General features: G+C 40.0%; 1 protein-coding gene across 4 annotated transcripts in view; it reads right to left on the bottom strand.

Annotated features, from left to right (window-relative positions):
* Nucleotides 1-450: 450 nt before the first annotated feature.
* Nucleotides 451-20,877, bottom strand: part of LOC136833138 (acylglycerol kinase, mitochondrial-like) — a 179,011-nt gene continuing 158,584 nt past the window's right edge. For all 4 annotated transcript variants that reach the window (XM_067094819.1, XM_067094816.1, XM_067094815.1 and 1 more), the window contains 3 exons: nt 11,445-11,597; nt 1,075-1,211; nt 451-751 (listed from right to left, as the gene is read on the bottom strand). In XM_067094819.1, the coding sequence (XP_066950920.1) occupies nt 629-751; nt 1,075-1,211; nt 11,445-11,597 (413 nt within the window). In that variant the 3' untranslated portion in view covers nt 451-628. The remainder of the gene's footprint in view (nt 752-1,074; nt 1,212-11,444; nt 11,598-20,877) is intronic.

Here is a 20,877-nt window from a genome sequence, read left to right as displayed (position 1 = left end):
TCCTTCACACGGACAATCTTTAATTGTTTTCACTGTTTATTTTTATTGCTTTATACATAATAGCCAGTTACTGTGGTTTTGTATTTAATAATCACATCAACTTTTTTCCAACTCCATTTAATCTATCTAGGTTAGCCTAAGCTATGAAACCTCTTATAATGATATAGCATAGTCTATGAACATTTCACACAGGCATTTACTAATTTAAGGTATAAAAAATGTACTGAATTCTTTTATTTTACTATTTATATTGGTTTATAAATGTGTGTCTATGCATAGAGTAGGTGAAGTAAACTGCAAGGTTAAGCTAAGGCCTGGAGTAAGCTAGCATAGGCTATGGGGACACAACATTTCCAATATCCACATTTTGTCACTTTCAGTCACACCTTTGGCTCTATTAGTACAGATAAGAGAAAGATGGCTGTAATGAATATGAAAAATGAAATATCATTGTAATTAAAAATGTATTTAGCTTCAAACTTAAAGCTAAAAACAAAAGGGTAAATGGGCAGTATTGAGTAAAATATAATTATAAATCATGTATAGTATTTACATTCTGCACAAGCAGTCATATACATGTATATATGATATACACATGAAAATGAGAAAAAAATTTATATTTCAAAAGTTATGCGGGTGATAATGTTGAAGGATTTGGAGCAAAAATGGTCACAGCATTTGGCAGTGCCTTAATCTTCATTGGACGAACTTCAAAACTTTCGCTATCTATATTGAATTCCCTTTCTTCACCCTGTAACAAATACAAGATACTGAAATTTCTCACCTAAAACAGTCAAAAACATATAGGACTAATATGCATATGCTTGGCTAATTCTACAATCATAAAACAATACTTATTCTAATAAAATGAAATAACAAATATTAGTATACAGTAATACAATACAATGTGCAATGTTTAACTAAAAATATATGTGCTCCTCTACACTGTTATTAAAAGTACTTTACCCAAACCTCTGCAAATTTCATTAATGAGATATTATATCTGTCCTTCTATTAATAGCTCACATGCATTGAAAACAATATAAGGAATAATTCCAGTTATTTATCACCCACCTTTTCGTTTTTTGTATCCCCTGTTGGTTGTATAGTGATTTCACCAACAGAAATTTCAGAGGTATAATTCTTAATTTTATTCCATTCTCTACTCCATCCTTCTTTGATAAAATCAAAGGCTCCTGTATCAGTTGAGCCTGTTGAAAAACAGAATGTTCTACATCAGTCTCCATAATCAGATTAATTACCATCATGATATACAGTAGTAGTATATTTACCAATCAACTCCTTAGACGTCTCTGAAAATTCAAGAAGTTAAGAGGGCACTGTGGCTATTCCAATTACATAGCAATTAAAATGTCAAGATCAGCATCAACCTGGCCAAATTTTTTATGATCAACTTGCAATTTTGGCCTGGCTGCCCTCCCTCTCCCCCACCACCACCACCACCACCACCACCACCACCACCACTACTACTACTACTACTACTACTACTACTATTACTACTACTACTACTACTACTACTTACTGTATATGAAATTGTTGAATTCTATCCAATCAGTACAGTATATTATTTATATCTATATTGATACTACAACAGGCATTACAGTTTTTCTGACTCACATATTACTTTTGAGAAACATCTAATGAATGTGTCAACAGATGCTGCATGGAAGTTAGGAATTGTGCATAAGTTTCATATCGTATTTATAACAATGATAAAATCAATGCAACCTGTTTTAGGTCGTCCTTCCTTCACTAGAATACTGTGCGGACATCTGCTTCTGCCAGATTTACCACTTATAAATAGAGTGGTTCATGGTGGTAGATTTCTGTTTCCTAGCACTGGCAGTTATAACTTGGACAACTGACAGATGGTCACTAGTTTGTCAATTTTTCATAAGTTATAATTTAACAGAGAACTTTCACTTTCACACTTCATCCCTGATCTTCTTTTCCTGCCAAGAGTGACCAAATTTGCTAAACAACAGCAACAATGTGTTAAATGTGTCTCACTGTTGAACTTCTCAGTTTCAGAGATCTCTTATTCCTCACACCACTGGGCTGTGAACTTCTCTCTGAGGATGTTGTGCAAGGAGAATGTTTTACTACCATAAAACAATTCCCCTTGTACTGTAATAACTTATTTATATTTTTATCTGTTTATCCAAAGTATTTTTTATCTTTTTTTTCTAATAACTGATATATTTTACTTCTCTATTTCCTATTACCTTCTATTATTTCTTTCAAACAAACACCTCATTCTTGGAAGCCTGAATTTCAAGTCAATAGCCCCTGTAGGTTTGCTCCATATGAACAGGTTTCATTTTCTGAGAAGCCCATTCACAGTGGGTATATACTTGAAACAAACTGAGATTATGAAATTACCTGAGAAACTTCCACACAATAGAATGCCTATGAGACAAATGAAAAGAAGACCAAAGCAGTCAGAAGGGATACACTCTATTTGAAATAATAAACATAATAAAATATGCCTAACTAGTATAAAATAATACAGATAAAACTAAACAAATAAAGAAATAATTGACCAATAAAAAATTTCACAGAGCTCTCCTAAAAGATTTTTTCTTCAGAAAAAGGTGAAAACTGAAGAAGAGTAAAATTAAAACCTACACAGCTCGGTTGGAAGAGACCAAGGGAAATGAATGAAAAGTATAAGGCTAGGGCATGAAGGAACATTGCATAAAACCTCAGTGCCACCTACTTTCTACCAAGTTAGGACAAACTGTCAGCAATACCTCTTTATGGGAAGCTCTACTAATTCATTTAAGAATATCCTTAAGCTTCATGATCCTAGGTAAAACCAAACTTGAAACATCGACCCAGAAAATTTTTTATTCTCTCAAACATTTATGAAACAGGTAATTACTGAAACAATTGCATAAAGTTGGAATGTCCAAGACTGGTGGGTCCAATGATTCTTATAAAAATATCCTGTTAATCAGAGATATTGCAGGATAGATTCCAAGTGCTGAAGTTCAGGCAGCTGCCTCAAAAGTATTTTCTGACATACAAACCTGAAGTTCTTTACATATGGATTCAGCTTGTGAACGTGAGCTGGAACAACTGTTTAACTTTCATACAAGGTCGTCCACTATCGGCAGGTAGTGGGGAAGCGCCCCCAAACTAGTCACTATGCACTCCACTTTGCCTTCTGGCCCAGGTACCAGAGTGAGGGGTAGCTGAGGTGGGATGTTAATGCACAGAACTTGAGGTTTGTATGTTAGGAAAAATACAAATTACTTTTAAATTTTGTTATATTTTCCTACACAAATACAAACCTTCATTCTTTACATAGGAGACTTACCCATTGGTGGGATGAATCTGGATACTCTCAGAAATGACTGGTTGGTTCTACGCACCCAGGAATACCTTCCTGCTCTGAAAGAGCAGAGAATGGTATCCCACATCTCTAGCCAACTGAACTTATGGGATGTTGCAACTGCTAGACTTCTGGGCATAAAGTAATGAGTTTACTTTCATTACCTTGGTGAAGGCTGAAAGAACCAGTATATGTTGGAACACTAAAACTTGCTATTAAAACCAATAGGTTTGTTCAATGTTTATCTCTCTCTTTTCTCTTTCAAGAGAGAGGGGGACATGTATCCAAGCAATCTGAAAAAAAAAAAAAAAAAAAAAAAAGATGGACACGATACCCCCATCATGCACTCACCTGCGATCCTTGTCTGTTCAGCACTTACTGGCTAACAACCTGACATTCTGCCCTAAGCAAGAGAAAGGTAAAGAGAAAGAGAAAAAGAAGACTAGTCACTTGGACAAAATCTCTCTCATTCATCGAATACCCTAGACAAGATGCTCTCTCATTAGGGGAGCTGATACCTTGTTGAGCAGCCACCAGACAAGATGCTACTTGTCCCTTAGGGGAGCCGAATGAACTACACAACTTGTTGAGCAGCCACCACAGGACCCAAGGAAATTGTGTCCAAGAATTTGTGGGCAATGTCCCACAGACAGAACAAAATGAACATGGGCTGACGTGACCACACCCTCACTTGTAATACCTGCTGAACCAACAGGTTCTTTCAGAATGCAAGGGACGGGGCAATGCCCCGACCTCATGTGCTCTCGCCTGGACCATACCTGTCTTCCTTGCCAGATGAGGAGTACGCCTGCTTGACTGTCTCACGCAGCCAGAAAGAGCATGTTCTTGGACACCTCTTTCGTGGTCAAGTCGGTACTAATGAAGAGACATCAACATTCAAAACTGAGCTGTCGAATTCTCTGAAGACAGTACCGCAGCACCCTAACTGGACACAGTAACATCTCATCCAGATCACTACCGACAGTGTCTTCTAAGGAAGGGATGAAAAAGGACTCGAATCTGACATCAGGGACCAATAGATTCTGAGTCACTGCCACGAATTCTGAGACAAACTCTAGCATAACTATATACTCTTCCCCTTGAGTACTTAGCATAAAGGAGAGGCCATGAAGCTCACCTACTTTCATTGCCAAAGCCATGGCAAGTAAGAAAAGAAAACTGTTTTAAGGGTCAGATCCCTGTCTGGCGACTATCTCAACGGCTCGTAAGGGTAAGAGTTAGGCTCCTTAAAACAAGTCACATCCCACTCAGGAGGCTTGAGTTCCCTGGGTAGGCAAGACTGTTCGAAGCTTCTCAGGAGTACGGAGATCTCCAAAGAGGAAGAGAGATGCTCAACAATCTAAGGACTTGGCAAGAGGCCAGACTTAGATACTGAATGGCCGAGACAGAGGAAAACTTCTCTTGGCAAAAGACAAGGAAGTCTGCTACCTACTGAAGAGTTGCTCTGATTGGAGAGATACTCAGTTGACGACACCAACTACAGAAGATGGACAACTCCCCTGGTACTGTACACAGCCGCTGAATGTTGAATGATGAAAATACTCTTGCTCGCAGGAGACGCTGGCCAGTCCTCCAGTCGTGAAGTGACAGCGTTTCCACTGCCTGGTAATAGTTCTTGACATGTACAGCTGACACAGAAGGTTGTGCCACATGGGAATCTCTCTCAGGGCCTTGGATAACAGAACTATTAAGGCCTGATACACTTGGCATGTGGCCACATGGGGACCACCAGAGTCAACCTGAGATTTGGGGTGTTCAACAACCCTGTTGATTACCACATATATTAGGCAAAACGGGGAAAGGCGTAAGCAACTGGGTAGTCCCACGGGTGCTGGAAGGCATCCTCCACAGCAGCCATGGGTCCGGCACTGTAAAATAGAACACCTGAAGCTTCCTGTTGTGCTGGGTGGCAAACAGGTCTATACTTGGAGCCCCTAAAGCTTGAAAGTCTCTATGCAATGCCTGGGTGCAGGGACCATTCTGTCCCCCTTTGGTGGCTAAGCTTGTCTGCCACTAAGTTCCGAGAGCCCGGAATGTACCTGGCTGACACCTCTACTGAGTGCGCTACTGCCCACTTGTGCACCTGCACCACCAACATGTGAAGCGGCCCTTGCTTGTTGATATATACCACCACCGTGGTGTTGTTGCTCATCAACACCACAGAGTGCCCCATCACTTGATCCTGAAACTCCTGAAGGGCCAGAAATGTGGTTTTCAGTTCCAGAATGTTGATGTAGAGGTGCTTGTCATTCTGTTCAACACACTTGACACCAACAACTCCTCCAGGTGTGTGGCCCACCCCAGTCGATGCGTCCGAGAACAGAAGCATCTCAAGAGGGGAGTGCCAAGTTGCACTCCTATCAAGAGGTTCCTGTCGTCTAGACACCAATCCAAGTCTCCCTACTTCCTCAGGAAGAATAGGAAAGAAAGGAGGGTCCCTTGCTGAAGACCAGAACTTCTTTGAGCTCCACTGAAGAGAGTGGAGGTAAAGCAACCCACAAGAGACCAGCTTCTCCAACAACAACAATTGACAACAAGTGACCTAGAACGACTTGTCACTGCTAAGCAGGCTGTTCCTGTTGAAACAAGAACTACTGTGCTACCTCTCTGAACTTGCTGATGCAAGAAACTGAAGGGAAGACTCTAACTGCTGCCATATCTTTCAGTATGCCCCAGCACTTTACGTTGTGCTTGGGCGTGAGATCTGATTTCTTGAACTTTATCACCGTGCAGAGACTGTAACGAAACCTGAGAAGCCAATCCATGTCCTGAAGCAACTGCAGCAACGAGCTTGCCAGGACTAGCCAATTATCCAAGTAACTCAACAGACATACCCCGTGTGAATGGGTCCAAGCCGAAATCAGTGTGATCACTCAGTGAACATCTGGGGGACAGTTGAGAGCCCAAAACAAACTGCCCTGAACTGGAACACCTTCTCCCAAAAAGGATAAAGCAGAGGTACTTCCGAGAGGACCGATGGATGGGTATTTGAAAATATGCATCCTTTAAGTCCACTGAAAGCATAGTTACCCTCTCCAATGGAATCAGGAACTGAGCGAATACTTTCCATCTTGAACCTGGTCTGGCGAAAGAACTGGTTCAATGAAGAGAGGTTGATGACCAGCCTCCAACTGCCTGTCGCCTTCTCCACTAGGGACAGATAGTTGTAAAACTCTGGAGGCTGATCTTTCACGAATTCTACCGCACCTTTCCTAAGCACTGCATTCACCTCGCCCAAGGGTGAGATCCTTTTGTGAGCTGGGAACATATGTCTGGAATCAGACTGGTTCAAGAGTGAGGGTTAGCAGAAACACAAAAGGTAATAGATACCCTTCCTGAAGGGCATCCACTACCGAGGTCTCCACTCCATGTCGCTGCAAGTTGTAAGAGGTGCAGAGGGTATGAGGATCTACCTCATTTGAGGAGAAACCTATCACAACATATGTCCTTCCCTAGACAACACCTGAAAACCTGAGGTTTCCACTCTGAGGTTGAGGGCTTAATTGATTGAGGGGTTTGCAGCATTATAGTAAGGGCTGAATAATTTTGTTGGCTTACCTTTGAGGATGTCGCTGATGTTTGTCAGCCCATCTTTACAAGCAAACCCCTTCCTATTGACCTAGGGCCTTTGATCCCATGTTGTGCGTCATTTTGTAGCATTTATGTGTAAATATCAGTATCAATATTGTTGATACTTTTGTGAAATAGATGTAATGTTGAAAATACTCTAACCCCCTTTTTGGTATTACTTACACTTTTATTTATTTAATAATTTATTAATTTTTCCTCTTTTAATAACTGATCTCTCCTTCTTGTATTTTAAATGAACACCATATTCTTTGGAAGCTTGAATTTCAAGTCAATGGTCCTGTGGGCTTGTTCCATATGCATAGGGTTCATCTTCTGAATAACAATAATAATAATTATAATATAAACAAGTCAAATTCATATAAATATATTAAAGTCAAATTCATATAAATATATTAAAAAAACAAGCTACAGCATGTAAGGAAAAGCAAACAGCAAGTCGGGCAGAGAGTCAAAAGAGATGTCTTCACACGGCAGTGGCCGGAAGCAAAGTATAGTGAATACTGACAAGTTGGTGGGGCTTTCCCCCTACCTGTCAATAGTTAACAACCTTGTCTGAAAGTTAAACAACCATTCCAGCTTGCATTCAGGAGCTATGTAAAGAATGGAGGTTTGTATTGTGTAGGAGCAAATTACACTTTTTGTTTCATGCAATAAAATTGAAGGAAAGTACTATGGAAGTCTTTATTGCCTTATCAAACAAAGTTGTATGGAGAACCACTACTAACCAAAAACACAGCTTCATCTATTTCAGTCCCTAATCACTTATCTTCCAGATGACTAGGGGTATTTTAATGAAATCAATCATAATTTTCCCTAATTTTTATTACTCATATCAATATGTGTCCAACTAGTATTTAGGTCTGCTGTACATACTGAAGTTACTTCTTAGCAGCTTTCTTTTGGAAACTAGATATTTTTACCTCTGATAATCCATAAATATTATGGAATGTCGTTAGTACAATACTAATTACTTATTGTTATGAACAATACCAAAGCCAATATATACAAGCCGTGTCACTTCCAGGATGCCAAATTTGTTTACATTTAGGGCAAAGTGCACAGCGCTCCAAATAGCCTCGGGGTGCAAGTATCAGTTTGGTGGGTGGAGGCAAAGCCTATAAATGCTTTTTTGGTGATGGTAGGCTATGCCACAGCTTAATTTTTCCAAATTAATGCTACTTCCTTGACAATGCCAGCTTATTGTTCAGCCTGTGGCTGTAACAACAACAAGGTGTTTGAAAAGCAGATCCCCAGTCTGCTTGTCAGCAGCAACATCCTGTCTCAACTGCTGGGCAAAGTTGAGAAGCAGGTACCTTCCATATATGTTGTGTTCTGTTTAACTCATCAAGACGGAAGTCTCCTGAATTCCATCATCCGGCTCTATCTTCGCTGCAGGCTCTACTACTATTTCAAATTCAAGACCAGAAAAATGCTTACTCAAAGCAACAAAAAGAACAGAAAAGCAAAGATACTTCAGCATTTATAGTGTGTCCATGTACTTGTGACTGTTTATACTGTGCATAATGTATTTTTTTCAATTACCATTGTTATGTGGGTTTATTTATGTATGACCATAATTTCAGTCAACACTGGATGCATACATAAATAATAAATTTGTTGGCCCCATCAATACTCTACAGATTGAGATCTGTCCATTCTATTTCACAATCTCCAGGTAGCCTTCAGGTGTATATTTCAACAGGCCTATCTAATGTGATTCATAGTATGTCCTACATTTTACATTATGTACATGTTGTCATCAGTGTCTGTATTAGAGTAGATAATGCCATTGTGCATCCACCTTACAGTAGAGCTTTATTGCTGAAATATTTACTTTATTGCTGAAATATTTATATCTGCTAGGCTAGTTATTGTACTATTTTCTATAAAATTGTAAATGATTGATTGTAAAAAAATGGCAAAAGAATAACTATTGTACATAATTACATTAAACAAAATTGGATGTGGTGTAAAGAATAGTGTAAGAAGTTGTACATTATTGTATATATATATATAATAAATGATTTTAATGAAATACTGCAGTTTTTGCTGAATTTATCTCAGAAAGTATTGATCTAAAATAAATTGCATTTAAATAAGGGTTGAAGGTTTGAACCACTTCTGTAGCCATAATTTTGATGGGTGTAAGCTGTCAGCTGAGGAGGTTGACTGTCATAACCTGATGTCATATGAACTGCCGACGTAGCTGTTTAAATAAATGTCACTGATATTGCACATGTGCATATTTTCATTAAATATTGCAGTGTGTGTGTTGAAAGAGTGACAATACTTTGGCTGTAAATGCTCTTTAGGCCAGAAAATGCAATATGAGTGATGGTAAGGCTGTCAGACTGGCCCTGTCACGCATTCAAATATTTTCTGTTTCACACAAAAGTACAGTAATGTATGTCTGTTCTTTCAACCCATTATAACATTGAAAATATGTATATCAACTTAAATCTGCTATCTACGGTGCTCTAAGCAGAACCTGTATATATTGGCTTTGCTCTAAGTTAACCTTTAAACGCCGAATGGACATAAAATACGTCGACTAAAATTATCTGTTAGGTGCCGAGTGGGCGTGCCGTGCGTCGACTACAAAAATTTCAACCTTCAGTCAACTTGACTTGACCAAAATGGTTGAAAAACGCATGGTATAGCTAAAACTCTTACATTCTGTAATATTCAATCATTGACCTTCATTTTGCAACAAATTGGAAGTCTCTAGCACAATATTTCGATTTATAGTGAATTTTTGAAAAAACTTTTCCTTACATCCGCTCAGTAACTCGGCGAAAATTTCAGAAATTCTTTTGTCATTTTGTCGTAATTTTTGCACCATTTTATATTAGCCATTACATAAAGTTTTATATATAAAAATGTGCGCAATTTCATGTAAAATACAACAAAAAACAACCCATGGTTGTAGCTTTTATCAGTTTGAAATATTTTTATATAAATCACGATAAGTGCCAAAATTTCAACCTTCAGTCAAATTTGACTCGACGAAATGGTCGAAAAATGCAATTGTAAGCTAAAACTCTTATATTATAGTCATATTTAATCATTTAACTTATTTTGCAACCAATTGGAAGTCTATGCGTAATGTTTGCACAATGGCTTCAATTTATGGTGAATTTAAAAAAAAATTTTTTTTTATCAGTTTTGAAATATTTTCTATAAATCATGTAAGTGCTTTCAACCTTCAGTCAAATTTGGCCTAAAAATGGTCGAAAAACATCGGCCAAACATCTCAGAAATTTTTTTGTCACAAATTTGTCTCTATCAAATGTTTTGCAAAATTTTTCCATTTTTATTTTAGTCGTTAATGTTTGCATTTTAAAGTTTTACATATGGAAATGTGCGCAATTTCATAGAATACAACAAAAAATAACTCATGGTTGTAGCTTTATCAGTTTTGAAATATTTTCATATAAATCATTTGATAAATAGAAAAATTCTACTTTCAGTCAACTTTAACTCGACTGAAATGACAAAACTGCAATTATGCTAAAACACTTACAGTCTAGTAATATTCAATTAATTACCTTCATTTTGCAACAAACGGAAGTCTCTAGCACAATATTTCGATTTATGGTGAATTTTTTGAAAAACTTTTTTTACGTCCATGTTCACGAATTCATGCATCATTTGTGATAATATTTTCTCTGTGTTGCTTTTGATCGTTTACAATTTGTTATATACCAAAATCATTGCAATTTAGTGTACAATACAAAGAAACAAAAATAACTCGTTAACTTTAACCGTTTTGCTCCTTTGATGTTGTATACAATTATATATGAAATTTTTTTCACGCTGTCATATATTTCAATATTTATATATCATAATGATATTTTTCATTTCTGATGGTTGCATACTAAACTTCAGGCAATGACAAAAAAAGAAACCAAAAATGAACTCTTAATCTTAAAAACTAAGCGTGCTGTGATTTTTTGAAAAAACTTTCCACTTTGGCGCTAACTCCCGAACACCACACGGCTCCAGCAAGACACTTTTTGTAAATAAAAGGCTCGGCGTTTAAAGGTTAATAGTTATGCAACAAGGCTGTTTGGGTGTGCGCACCTTGCCTTAAGTGTAAACAATCATGGTGTCCTGTTGTAATCAACAGGAAGCCTGGAAGTGACGTGGCTCATATATATAGGCTCTGACAATACCACTGAATCAAATTATAAGAATCTCATTGGGCTGGTCCAAAGGACTTGTTCCAAAATGAAATGTAAAAGTGGGAGCAAGATAAAGTCAAGATGGATAGCAAGCTGGGATGAGAAGAAAGTACGAATGAAAAGTAAATAGCAGAAAGCAATGCCACTAAGTTACACTGCAGACAGTAGCCCTCTATGGAAACAAATGACCTTAAAGAAAAATAGGTGAATTGTAAAGAAAATTCCATAATACATCATGGTAAAAACTATGCAACTGAAACACCAAAGAAAAAAACAAAAGCAAAACTTACCCATTTTGAGAAGAAGAGAATGTCCTGGAATGTCTAAGGTCTCCAAGTTATTTTTTGTAAACACTGCCACATCACATACATTACTGAGTGAAGTTTTCTGCATGGTGCCACATTCCTCATTGATTATATTACTATAATCTATTTCTTCTTTACCTATGATGAGAAAACAAGGATCATACTTATTCACTGCAACCCACTTACTGTCACTCTGAAGTGAAAATAGATGCAACACAAGGAAAATCTCTTTACTAAACAAAGGCTGTTCTTTCTTTTAAAGAAGTTTGCCACTGAAATGAGGAATAAATAAATTTCTGCATGACACTGTGGACACTACAAAAAGTAGGTAAATAAAAAAATTTAAATATAGGATATTTTGAAGAGATGTAACTGGAGTGTGGCAGAAGTTGCTGAGATGGTTTGCAAATGTAATGAAAATGGATGAGGAACAGTTAGAATAATATCAGATATGGAAATGACAGGTGATGTCTATTAATAATATCTGGAAAATTATGGAAAAAGAGCATTGCATAAAATGTTCACAATATGAAAATTAAAGAATGCGGAGATCTTATTTCACATCTAACCCCGTAAAGTAGTCAGATATAAAAATGGTAATGCATTGAGGATGCTGGAAAGAAGCTGAAGAGACTGGTGAAAAAGTATCAATGTGGAGAAAGTTGGAAAGTTGGAAATAAATGTCAGCAACAATTGGAAATAAATGTCAGCAATAATTAAGTCATGAAGGCATATGGAAGTCAATGTATAAAGTAATAAGGTATGTTATTATAGTTAGCAGAAAGGTTACAGATTTATTTATGTACTGTACCTACAAAGGGGTAATTATTACAGATTATAACACAATGAAAGAGTATTTCAAGAGATGCATCTTTGCAAATTTTGTGGAATAGAAGAGAATATAGAGAGACAAGGGAAGTGTATAAGAATAAAATAACTTCTCGATTATCTGAATTAATAGAGCCAAGGCCCTGTCAGATAAGAGCAAAATCCAGATAAAGTCAAGTAAAAAAACTCTATGGGTGTAAAATGGCAACCCTGTACTCTTACCCTACCTTGTCAATACTACATAAATGTAAACATCCAGTATGCTCATAAACAACTATCACACTTTAAACTGAAAACTTGATGCATAAGGAAATCAGCTGGCTTATTTTCCTTTATTTGTAACAATGTTATTTTCATGATAAAATTAAGTTTCATATATAATTACCATGTAATTACATAGCTATAGTTTCAATTTGTGCAGCAGCTTAAATTTTGAAATTCACAGTAGCGCTTCTACTGTTTTCGTGTAGGTGACTAGCACTGCCCACTTTCGGGGAAGAATAGGTACGACAAAGTTGAAGAGCTCAATTCGTTTGTGCCTTGTGTCCATGAGAGGGGAGGTGGGAGGGTTCCAATTCTGTAATTACTTGGTAAGTACGGTATATATGAAACTTAATTTTATCACGAAAATAACATTTTCATATAAGTAACTTACCAAGTAATTACATAGCTGAATCCCACATTGACAGGGGGTGGGACACATGGACATATTCTACTCCAAACCATTCAATAATGGTAATGAATTTGAAATAAAAAAGTAGCTAGCATTGATAAAATGCTTGTTGTAACCTTACCAGGTAGAAGAGTTACTGCAGGAAGATACTGCCTCTGGCTGGTGCTCATCTTAACCTGTAGTGGTGTGGATTTATAGCCGTGGAGCACCTCTACTTAAGTGGGAGCTTTGCAGCGAAGGATATTTCCGATGGCTAGCAAAACATCAAAAAGTATCCTTGCTCTGGATACAGTACCATAATAAAAACAACCAGACAATGCTGTAACCTACAGATACATAAAAACCACCACTCATCCACTAAAAATTGGTGGGCACTCCAGGTACACGGTACCCCCAAGCTCACCAGGACTCGACACCCTATATCAAGGTGAAGAGATAGATGATAGAAGGAATACCTCCTATGCTTCATCCCCCAAAACCATGCTAGCCACTGACAACAGACCACGGGTACTGCAGTTCTTGAAAACTGTTTCCACTTCACGTAATAATGTGTCACAAAAATTGATTTACACTTCCAATATGTGGATTGTAGAATAGTGGAGACTGACAAGTTATGCCTAAAAGCTAACGAGGTAGTAACAGCTCTAATCTCGTGGGCTTTAACTTTAAAAAAAGGAAACAAGTCCTCCTGAATCCTCGAGTGCACCTCGGAAATAAGATCTCTTAAAAAGAATGACAATGCATCCTTGGAAAGTGGTCGGAAAGGATTATTAACAGAGCCAGAAATTGCTAGAGGGGCCTCTGATCCTCTCAGTCCTATCAAGGTAATACCTCAATGCTCTCACAGGGCAAAGAGCTCTTTCTTCTTCTTTTGGGCCAAGAATATCCATCATTTTCTTGATGGTGAAAGAACGGGGCCAGGGCTTGGAAGATGTCTCGAGTGAACAAGCAGGCTGTGTCTCCTTGAGAAGAACCCAAAGCAACAAGGAAGAGGATTTTCTAGTCAAATCTCTACATGAAATGGAGCGAAGGGGGCGCAAAAGGAGGGCCTGATTGCCACTAAAGGACCACATCAAGATTCCAGGTGACCGAGTCTATCTTCTTCTGCTTAGACATGTCGAAGGATTTGATAAGATTGCTAATACTGTATCCTGATTAGACAACGGATCCAGACCTCTGTGTCTAAAAACAGAACCCAGCATGGCCCTGTATCCTCTAATTCTAGAGGAAGACAAACCTCTAGACGATTTAAAAAAGAACAGAAAATCCACAATCTGCGTCACAGAGGTTTGAGAAGACATGACGTTATGTCTTCCACACCAGCTGTGGAAAACTACCCACTTGGCCTGGTAGACCGCACAAGAAGACTGACATCTATGCCTTGCAATAGCTTCTGAAGCTGGTCTTGGAAACCCTTTGCTCTGACAAGTCTCCTGACAGTCTGAAGCCTGCTAGAGCAAGAACGGATAGTCCTCGGTGGAATCGTCTGAAATGAGGCTGTCTGAGAAGACTTGGAGTCTGTGGAAGTAGCCTTGGGAAGTCTACTAGCAGCCTGAAGAGGTCCAGGAACCACTCCTTCAGGGGCCAAAATGGAACTACTAGGATCATTGATGTGTTGTGATGGGCTAGAAACTTTTTTAATACTTCCCTGACCATGCTGAATGGTGGGAAAGCATACAGATCTAAGTCTGACCAATCCTGGAGCATGGTATCCATTGCCCATGTCAAAAGGTCCGAGGCTGGAGAGCAAAACATAGGGAGGTGATGATTCCTCGACGTTGCAAACAGGTCTAGAGTTGGTTTTCCACACAGTTTCCACAGGTTGGAGCATACCTGTGGATCTAGAGTCCATTCCGTGAGTAGGACCTTAGCTCATCCGCTAGAACATTCAACTTGCCTTGAATGAATCGAGTGACAATCTTGGTCTGATTCTTCTCTGCCCAAAGAAGGAGGTCCCTTGTTGCTTTGCAGAGGGAAAAGGAGTGAGTACCTCCTTGTTTCTTGATGTAAGACAGAGCAGTGGTGTTGTCTGAGTGACCAATAATGTCTTGTTGAAAGTTGCTGTTGCGAAAGGTTGAAGACCTAAATGTATTGCCTTCAATTCTCTTATGTTGATCTGAAGTTTCCTCTGTTCCAGGGACCAAGTCCCAGAAATGTCCATGTCTTCCAGAAGGGATCCCCCAGCCTAGATCTGATGTGTCTGTGTACAAGACTAGGTCAGGGGTCAAAGGAAGGAGCGAATTCCCTTCCAAAAGCCTTCCTTCTGATAGCTACCGTCACAGGTCCTTCTTGATCTCTGGAGTTACGGGAAACACAACGAGTCCAGATGAGTTTCTCTGTCCAACTGGCCTTCAGGAAGAATTGCACAATTTGAGTCTACGGCCAGCCAATGAAGAATTAGAGGAATTTATTTCTGGTGATAGAAATTCATTTCTTGGCATAATGTGGTTCGGATTCCACAATAAGCTGTAGGTCCATTGCTAGGTATCCAATTGGTTCTTAGCCGTAAAATAAGTCTAATCCTTTAGGCAGCCCTAGAGAGCTGTTAATCAGCTCAGTGGTCTGAGTTAAACTAAAAGGTATGTAACTTTTAACCTTGCAGCACCCTCACATGGAGCCTTCCTAGCCTGACGAACTTCTTGATGGACGTGAGTGCTCCTAAAAGACTCATCCACTTGTTGGCTGAACAGGATGAGAGAGAGAGACAAAGCTGCATACTGTCTGAAGGCAGGATTCAACTCTTTTGGGGATGGAAAAGCCCAAAAACTCAGAAAGATGATCGTCATCCCCAAATAAAGAATTTCCTGGGTTGGAGTCAGTTGGGACTTTTGCAGGTTGACAAGTAATCCCAGCTCTTGTGCAAGGTGAAGGGTCTTCTGTAGGTCCTCCATGCAGTTCTCCTTTGAAGGAGAGTGAAAAAACCAATCGTCCAGATACAGGGAGATGTTGATGCCCATGAGGTGGAGCCATTTCGCGAGAGGGTGAGAACACAAGTAAAAACTTGAGGAGCTGTAGAGAGGCCAAGAACAGAGCCCGAAATTGAAAAACTCTGCCCTGGAAAACGAACCTTGGGTACTTTCTGGAGTCCGGATGGACGGGGACATGGAAATATGTGTCCTGCATATTAATGGTGACCATCCAATCACGCTCATGAATGGATGACAGGACTGACTGGTTTGCATTTCCACTTTGAATTTCGTCTTCTGAACGGAGAAATTCAAGGCACTGATGTCGAGGAGGAGGTCTCCAACACCCCAATGACTTGGGGACCACAAACAGATGGTTGTTAAACCCCTGTGTTAGAATCCTCGACCACCTCTACAGCTCTTTTCTTGTGAGGGGAAGAGACCTCTTCCGAAAGGGATGGAGTAGCCAAAACGAGGTCGACTCCTTAGGTCGTTTGGCTGATTGAGCAAGGAGATCCTGAGTGGACTTCTTCTGGAGGTCTGAAGCTATCTCCTGCACTGTGGCCTGAGAGAAGAGATGATGATGATCCATTGGTGAGAGAAAGAGATCCGACTTCTGGGTAGCAGTGACCCTCTTAGTGGTGAATGAACACCAAAGTTCCCTCTTCTTCAGGACCCCCAGAGAAAACAAAGCAACCAGTTCCAGGAAGCCGCCCGATAGCTTTGTCAGTGCATGACAGAGCGCCATGCCAGTCTGAAGAAAAGCCCCCTGCCAGGTCACAACAGTCTTCAATTTTCTTGGCAAGGGCTCCTATCAACCAGTCTAAAAACCTAAAAACTTCAAAAACTTTGAAAATATCCTTGACCAGATGATCGAGCTCTGTCGACGAGAACATATCTTCGCCGATAAGAGAAGGCTGATTTGTGAGACGAATCAATGAGGCTGGAGAAGTCCTCCTGGGAGGAGGCAGCGACTCCCAAAGAAGGGGCATCTCTGGTGGCGTAAGAGAGATACCTCCTACAGGAAAGATGATAGGGAGGAGAACAGAAGACTGCCTTGCCTTGTTCCCTCTTCTCTGAGAGCCAAACTCCAATCTCATTTAAGGCTTCCCTTGAATAGGAGGAAAGAACCATCTTGGGAAGCCTGGAACTATCGTCAGGCTGGTTCTTCATCATGAAGGTCGATGAAAGAGAAGCTGGGGCAACTGGAGTGAAAAAGGTTTGAAAGTTCATCAAAAAATATCTATAGAGAGCTGCGTAAGCTGTGGGAGAATGTTCCTGATCCAGAACTTCATTGTCCAACGAAATCGGTGAAGGAGACAAGTGATAAGGAGCCTTAGATACTGCAGGTGCTTTCTGTAAAAGGCTCAAAATGTCACTGAGTTGGCACTGGATGGGTGCCAGCGAAGGATCATGCACTGTGGGTACAGAAAGACCTGAAGCAGACAGCTGAGGAGGTGGTGCTGGGCACCTGGAATGTGGCGCTGGGAGCTTGGCAGCTGGTGCCGCGCGTACTGGAGATGGCGCCAGGCACTCAGAGACTGGCTCTGGGTGCTCAGGAGACGCAGAAGGACGCTCTATGAATGACGGGTGCTTAGAAAAGGATGACAGGCGCTTTGGCGCCAAATACTGGCACTCTTCAGGTAGGTGCTCTGGAGAAAAGTGTTAAGGACCATTCCAGTAGCTACATGAAGGCTGGGGGCTATGCCCAGGTTTCTTGAGCCGCTTACAGGGAAGCGGAGAAGATCAATCTGCATCAACTACGCGCCTCTTCAAAGGCCGAGACTCGTCAGGAAAGTGCCACCAGCGCCTCTTGTCCAGACTGGAATCCACAGAATCAGAGGATAAATGACGCACATCCACCTGGATGCCTTTCCAACAGGTGTCCGTTGAAGCCTGGGACTGGACAACAGGGTCGATGGAGGGGGTGACTAGCAATGGGCAAACACCATGGACCTCCCTTGGACTGCCAGTATGCCTCCTTCCAGGTTTAGGGGAGTCTGACAGGGACCTCTGTCTAGTAGCATCGGTAGGACGAGTAGCCACCTCCTCCATTAACACTGCACTGTCACTTTTGTCACTCACTTTGTCCATCAGGACCTTAATGGATGCCCCTAATGGGGCCACAGTATTAACAATAAGACCAAATTTCTGGTCAAATCTGGCTTTGAGACTGGCAGTAGGATTGGGGTCAGAAGCATGGAGCCAGATAAAGGAGTTGGTGGTACAGTCAGAGGGCTGGTGATGGGAGAAAAAACAGTTACAGGAGAAGATATTACTGGCATATAGGCTACACCACACTTAGGTGTAGACTCTACACTAGCTAAAGACCTATTTTCAGCTCTAGTAGCTGCCTTTCTTCTCCTGTCTCTTTCAAGTTTGTCCAAATAAGCCTTTAACACCTTCCACTTTCTCTCATCCCAGTCCCTGCATTTGTTACGAGTCAAATCAATCGTCCATACTTGTCCCCTACAATTAGTACAGAGAGTATGGGAATCGTAAGAGGCCTTAGTCATTCTTGTCTTGCAGCCTTTGCTGCAATAACGAATAGGTGGATGCACTAGAATCCGACCTATTCAGTGAAATCACATCTTAAATCAGTGAAAAACAGGTCTTAAAAACCCTAAACTATCTCAAATAGCACGAAGGCTACCAAAAGCAAGAATACTTCATCAATCCCGGAGAAATATACAGTGAACCCCCGTATTCGCGGGGGATGCGTCCCACACCCCCCGCGAATAGGTCAAATCCGCGAATGCTTAAAATCCCTCTAAAAACACTTAGAACTGCCCATTTTGATAAGCTTAAACCAAAAAAATCCTGTAAAAATGCTTATACCTGATATTTTAATAGTTTTATCACAATAGTGCATTTATTCATGAAAATTATATGAAAATACAGTAATTAGTTAATATTTCTCATTGAAAAATACCACAATGGGTGAATTTTCACCCGAAAAATGGCTAGATATGTTCCACACAGAGAACCCTGCGAATGCGTGGTCCATGAACCATCAGAGCAGCAAAATCGGGGGTTTACTGTACAACCATATGGCAATCGCAATTCAAAATAATACTGCTCATACAACTGATGTTCACTCGTTAACCAGCAGAAATGAACCGAGCTCTTCAGCTTTGTTGTACCTATTCTTCCCCGAAAGTGGGCAGGGCTAGTCACCTACAAGAAAACAATAGAAGCGCTACCACGAATTTCAAAATTTAAGCTGCCGCACGAATTGAAACTACAGCTATGTAATTACTTGGTAAGTTACTTATGTGAATATATACAGTACTGCATAAATACACTTTGAAGGCAAAAAAGCAAACCCCACTTAGTTTTCTGTAAAAGAAAACTATTGCGCCGGCTTTATCTGTCTGTCCACCCTAAGATCTTAAAAACTACTGAGGCTAGAGGGCTACATATTGGTATGTTGATCATCCACCCTCCAATCATCAATCATACCAAATTTTATTTAAGGTTAAAGTTAGCCATAATCTTGCATTTGGCAACGATTTAGGACAGGCCATCACCGGGCCATGGTTAAAGATTCATGGGCTGTGGCTCATACAGCATTATACTGAGACCAATGAAAGATAGATTTAGTTTTGGTGGCCTTGACTATAGGCTGTACAGAAAACTCAACTGCACTGGAGAAACTTCGGCGCATTTTTTACTTGTTTTTTTCTTGTAAGCAACATGGCATACGGTAGGTTACACTACCAGATAAAAATGAGTATCACTTTCTTTTTCCTATTTTGCTTACACATAAATACTGTAATAACAGACTTAAAAATTAAGAACCTTTTTCTCTCCCTGTGTGCGATGCCAAAACTGCATGTTTGCCAGACTTTTATAAACTTACATGGAGATTTACAAAATCCTACTCCAACACCATTGTAATCACAAGGTCCTGTACCTCGTTGATGTCTAGGGTCCTGGTGACTGAGAAGCTGCAAACAGACATCAAATTTCTCTCTGGATGAACCTGGCACATCAACAACAACATCAACAAAGGGAAATTTCCATTGGCTGAAATTTCTGTTTTTAGTTCAGAAGCATCCAAAGCTTCACCAGCCGTCTTCTCATTAGAAAGCCCATGTTGAATTTTGAATCGAAACAATTTGTTCGGACATCTTAAAGTCTGTAACCCCATGCAGGCTTGTGAACTTCATAGCTGTAGCCTTCTAGCCATGCCAATGTGCTTGCCAGTCATCATTTGCTGACGAAACCTGATCAAGGCCAACTGTTCCATGTCCTCATGTCGGCCTTTTGCCATGACCTTGCTGACATGACTCCCGGATGTCTTTGTCCTAAAGTCTGCCACATACTTCTTCATCTTGTCCTAAGAAGCCCTGATATCAAGTAAGGTTGACCAAAAAATGCCATGCTCACTCATGATATGTGCCATACACCAATTTGCCTCAATTCTCTTGATGATTTTTAGTTTCTGTTGAAGGTTAAACAACTTCCTTAACCTCTTTGGGCAAAGTGGGACCACACCAATTAGCCACAGCAACAAACACACACACACAACAAACAGAACCCATAATGCTGCAGGCACTGCAAAAAAAGCCAAGTGCTCTGGGTAACATCATGTATCGTAAACACCAACAAACAATTTAAACAAGCAACTGATCACCAACGACTGTACACTGAAGGAAAATGCTCTTTGTTACCGAGTGCACTGATACTTTCCATATGTAGCCAATTCAAAGAAAGATATGTTTATGATGCATATGTCTATCAGTCATTAAAAAAGCAAAAATTTACAATGATGTATACATTTCTGCAAATAGCACGAGGCTTAGAGACAACACCCATGCATCTTTTACCATACCCTATAAAACTGATGACATATCCCTATCAGCCAATAAAAAGCCATACACAGAGATGTTTCATGAAGTGTTAAGTGACGTCGTGCTTTTAAGCCAATAACAATCGTGAAAGCTTGCTCTCTGTCTCTCTTTCTCTCTACTTCTTTTACTTTGTCATTTTCATTGGTTTTTTATTT

The sequence above is a fragment of the Macrobrachium rosenbergii genome, chromosome 51, assembly GCF_040412425.1.
Source record: "Macrobrachium rosenbergii isolate ZJJX-2024 chromosome 51, ASM4041242v1, whole genome shotgun sequence".
Lineage (NCBI taxonomy): Eukaryota > Metazoa > Arthropoda > Malacostraca > Decapoda > Palaemonidae > Macrobrachium > Macrobrachium rosenbergii.
This window is presented reverse-complemented; position numbering and strand designations above follow the sequence as displayed.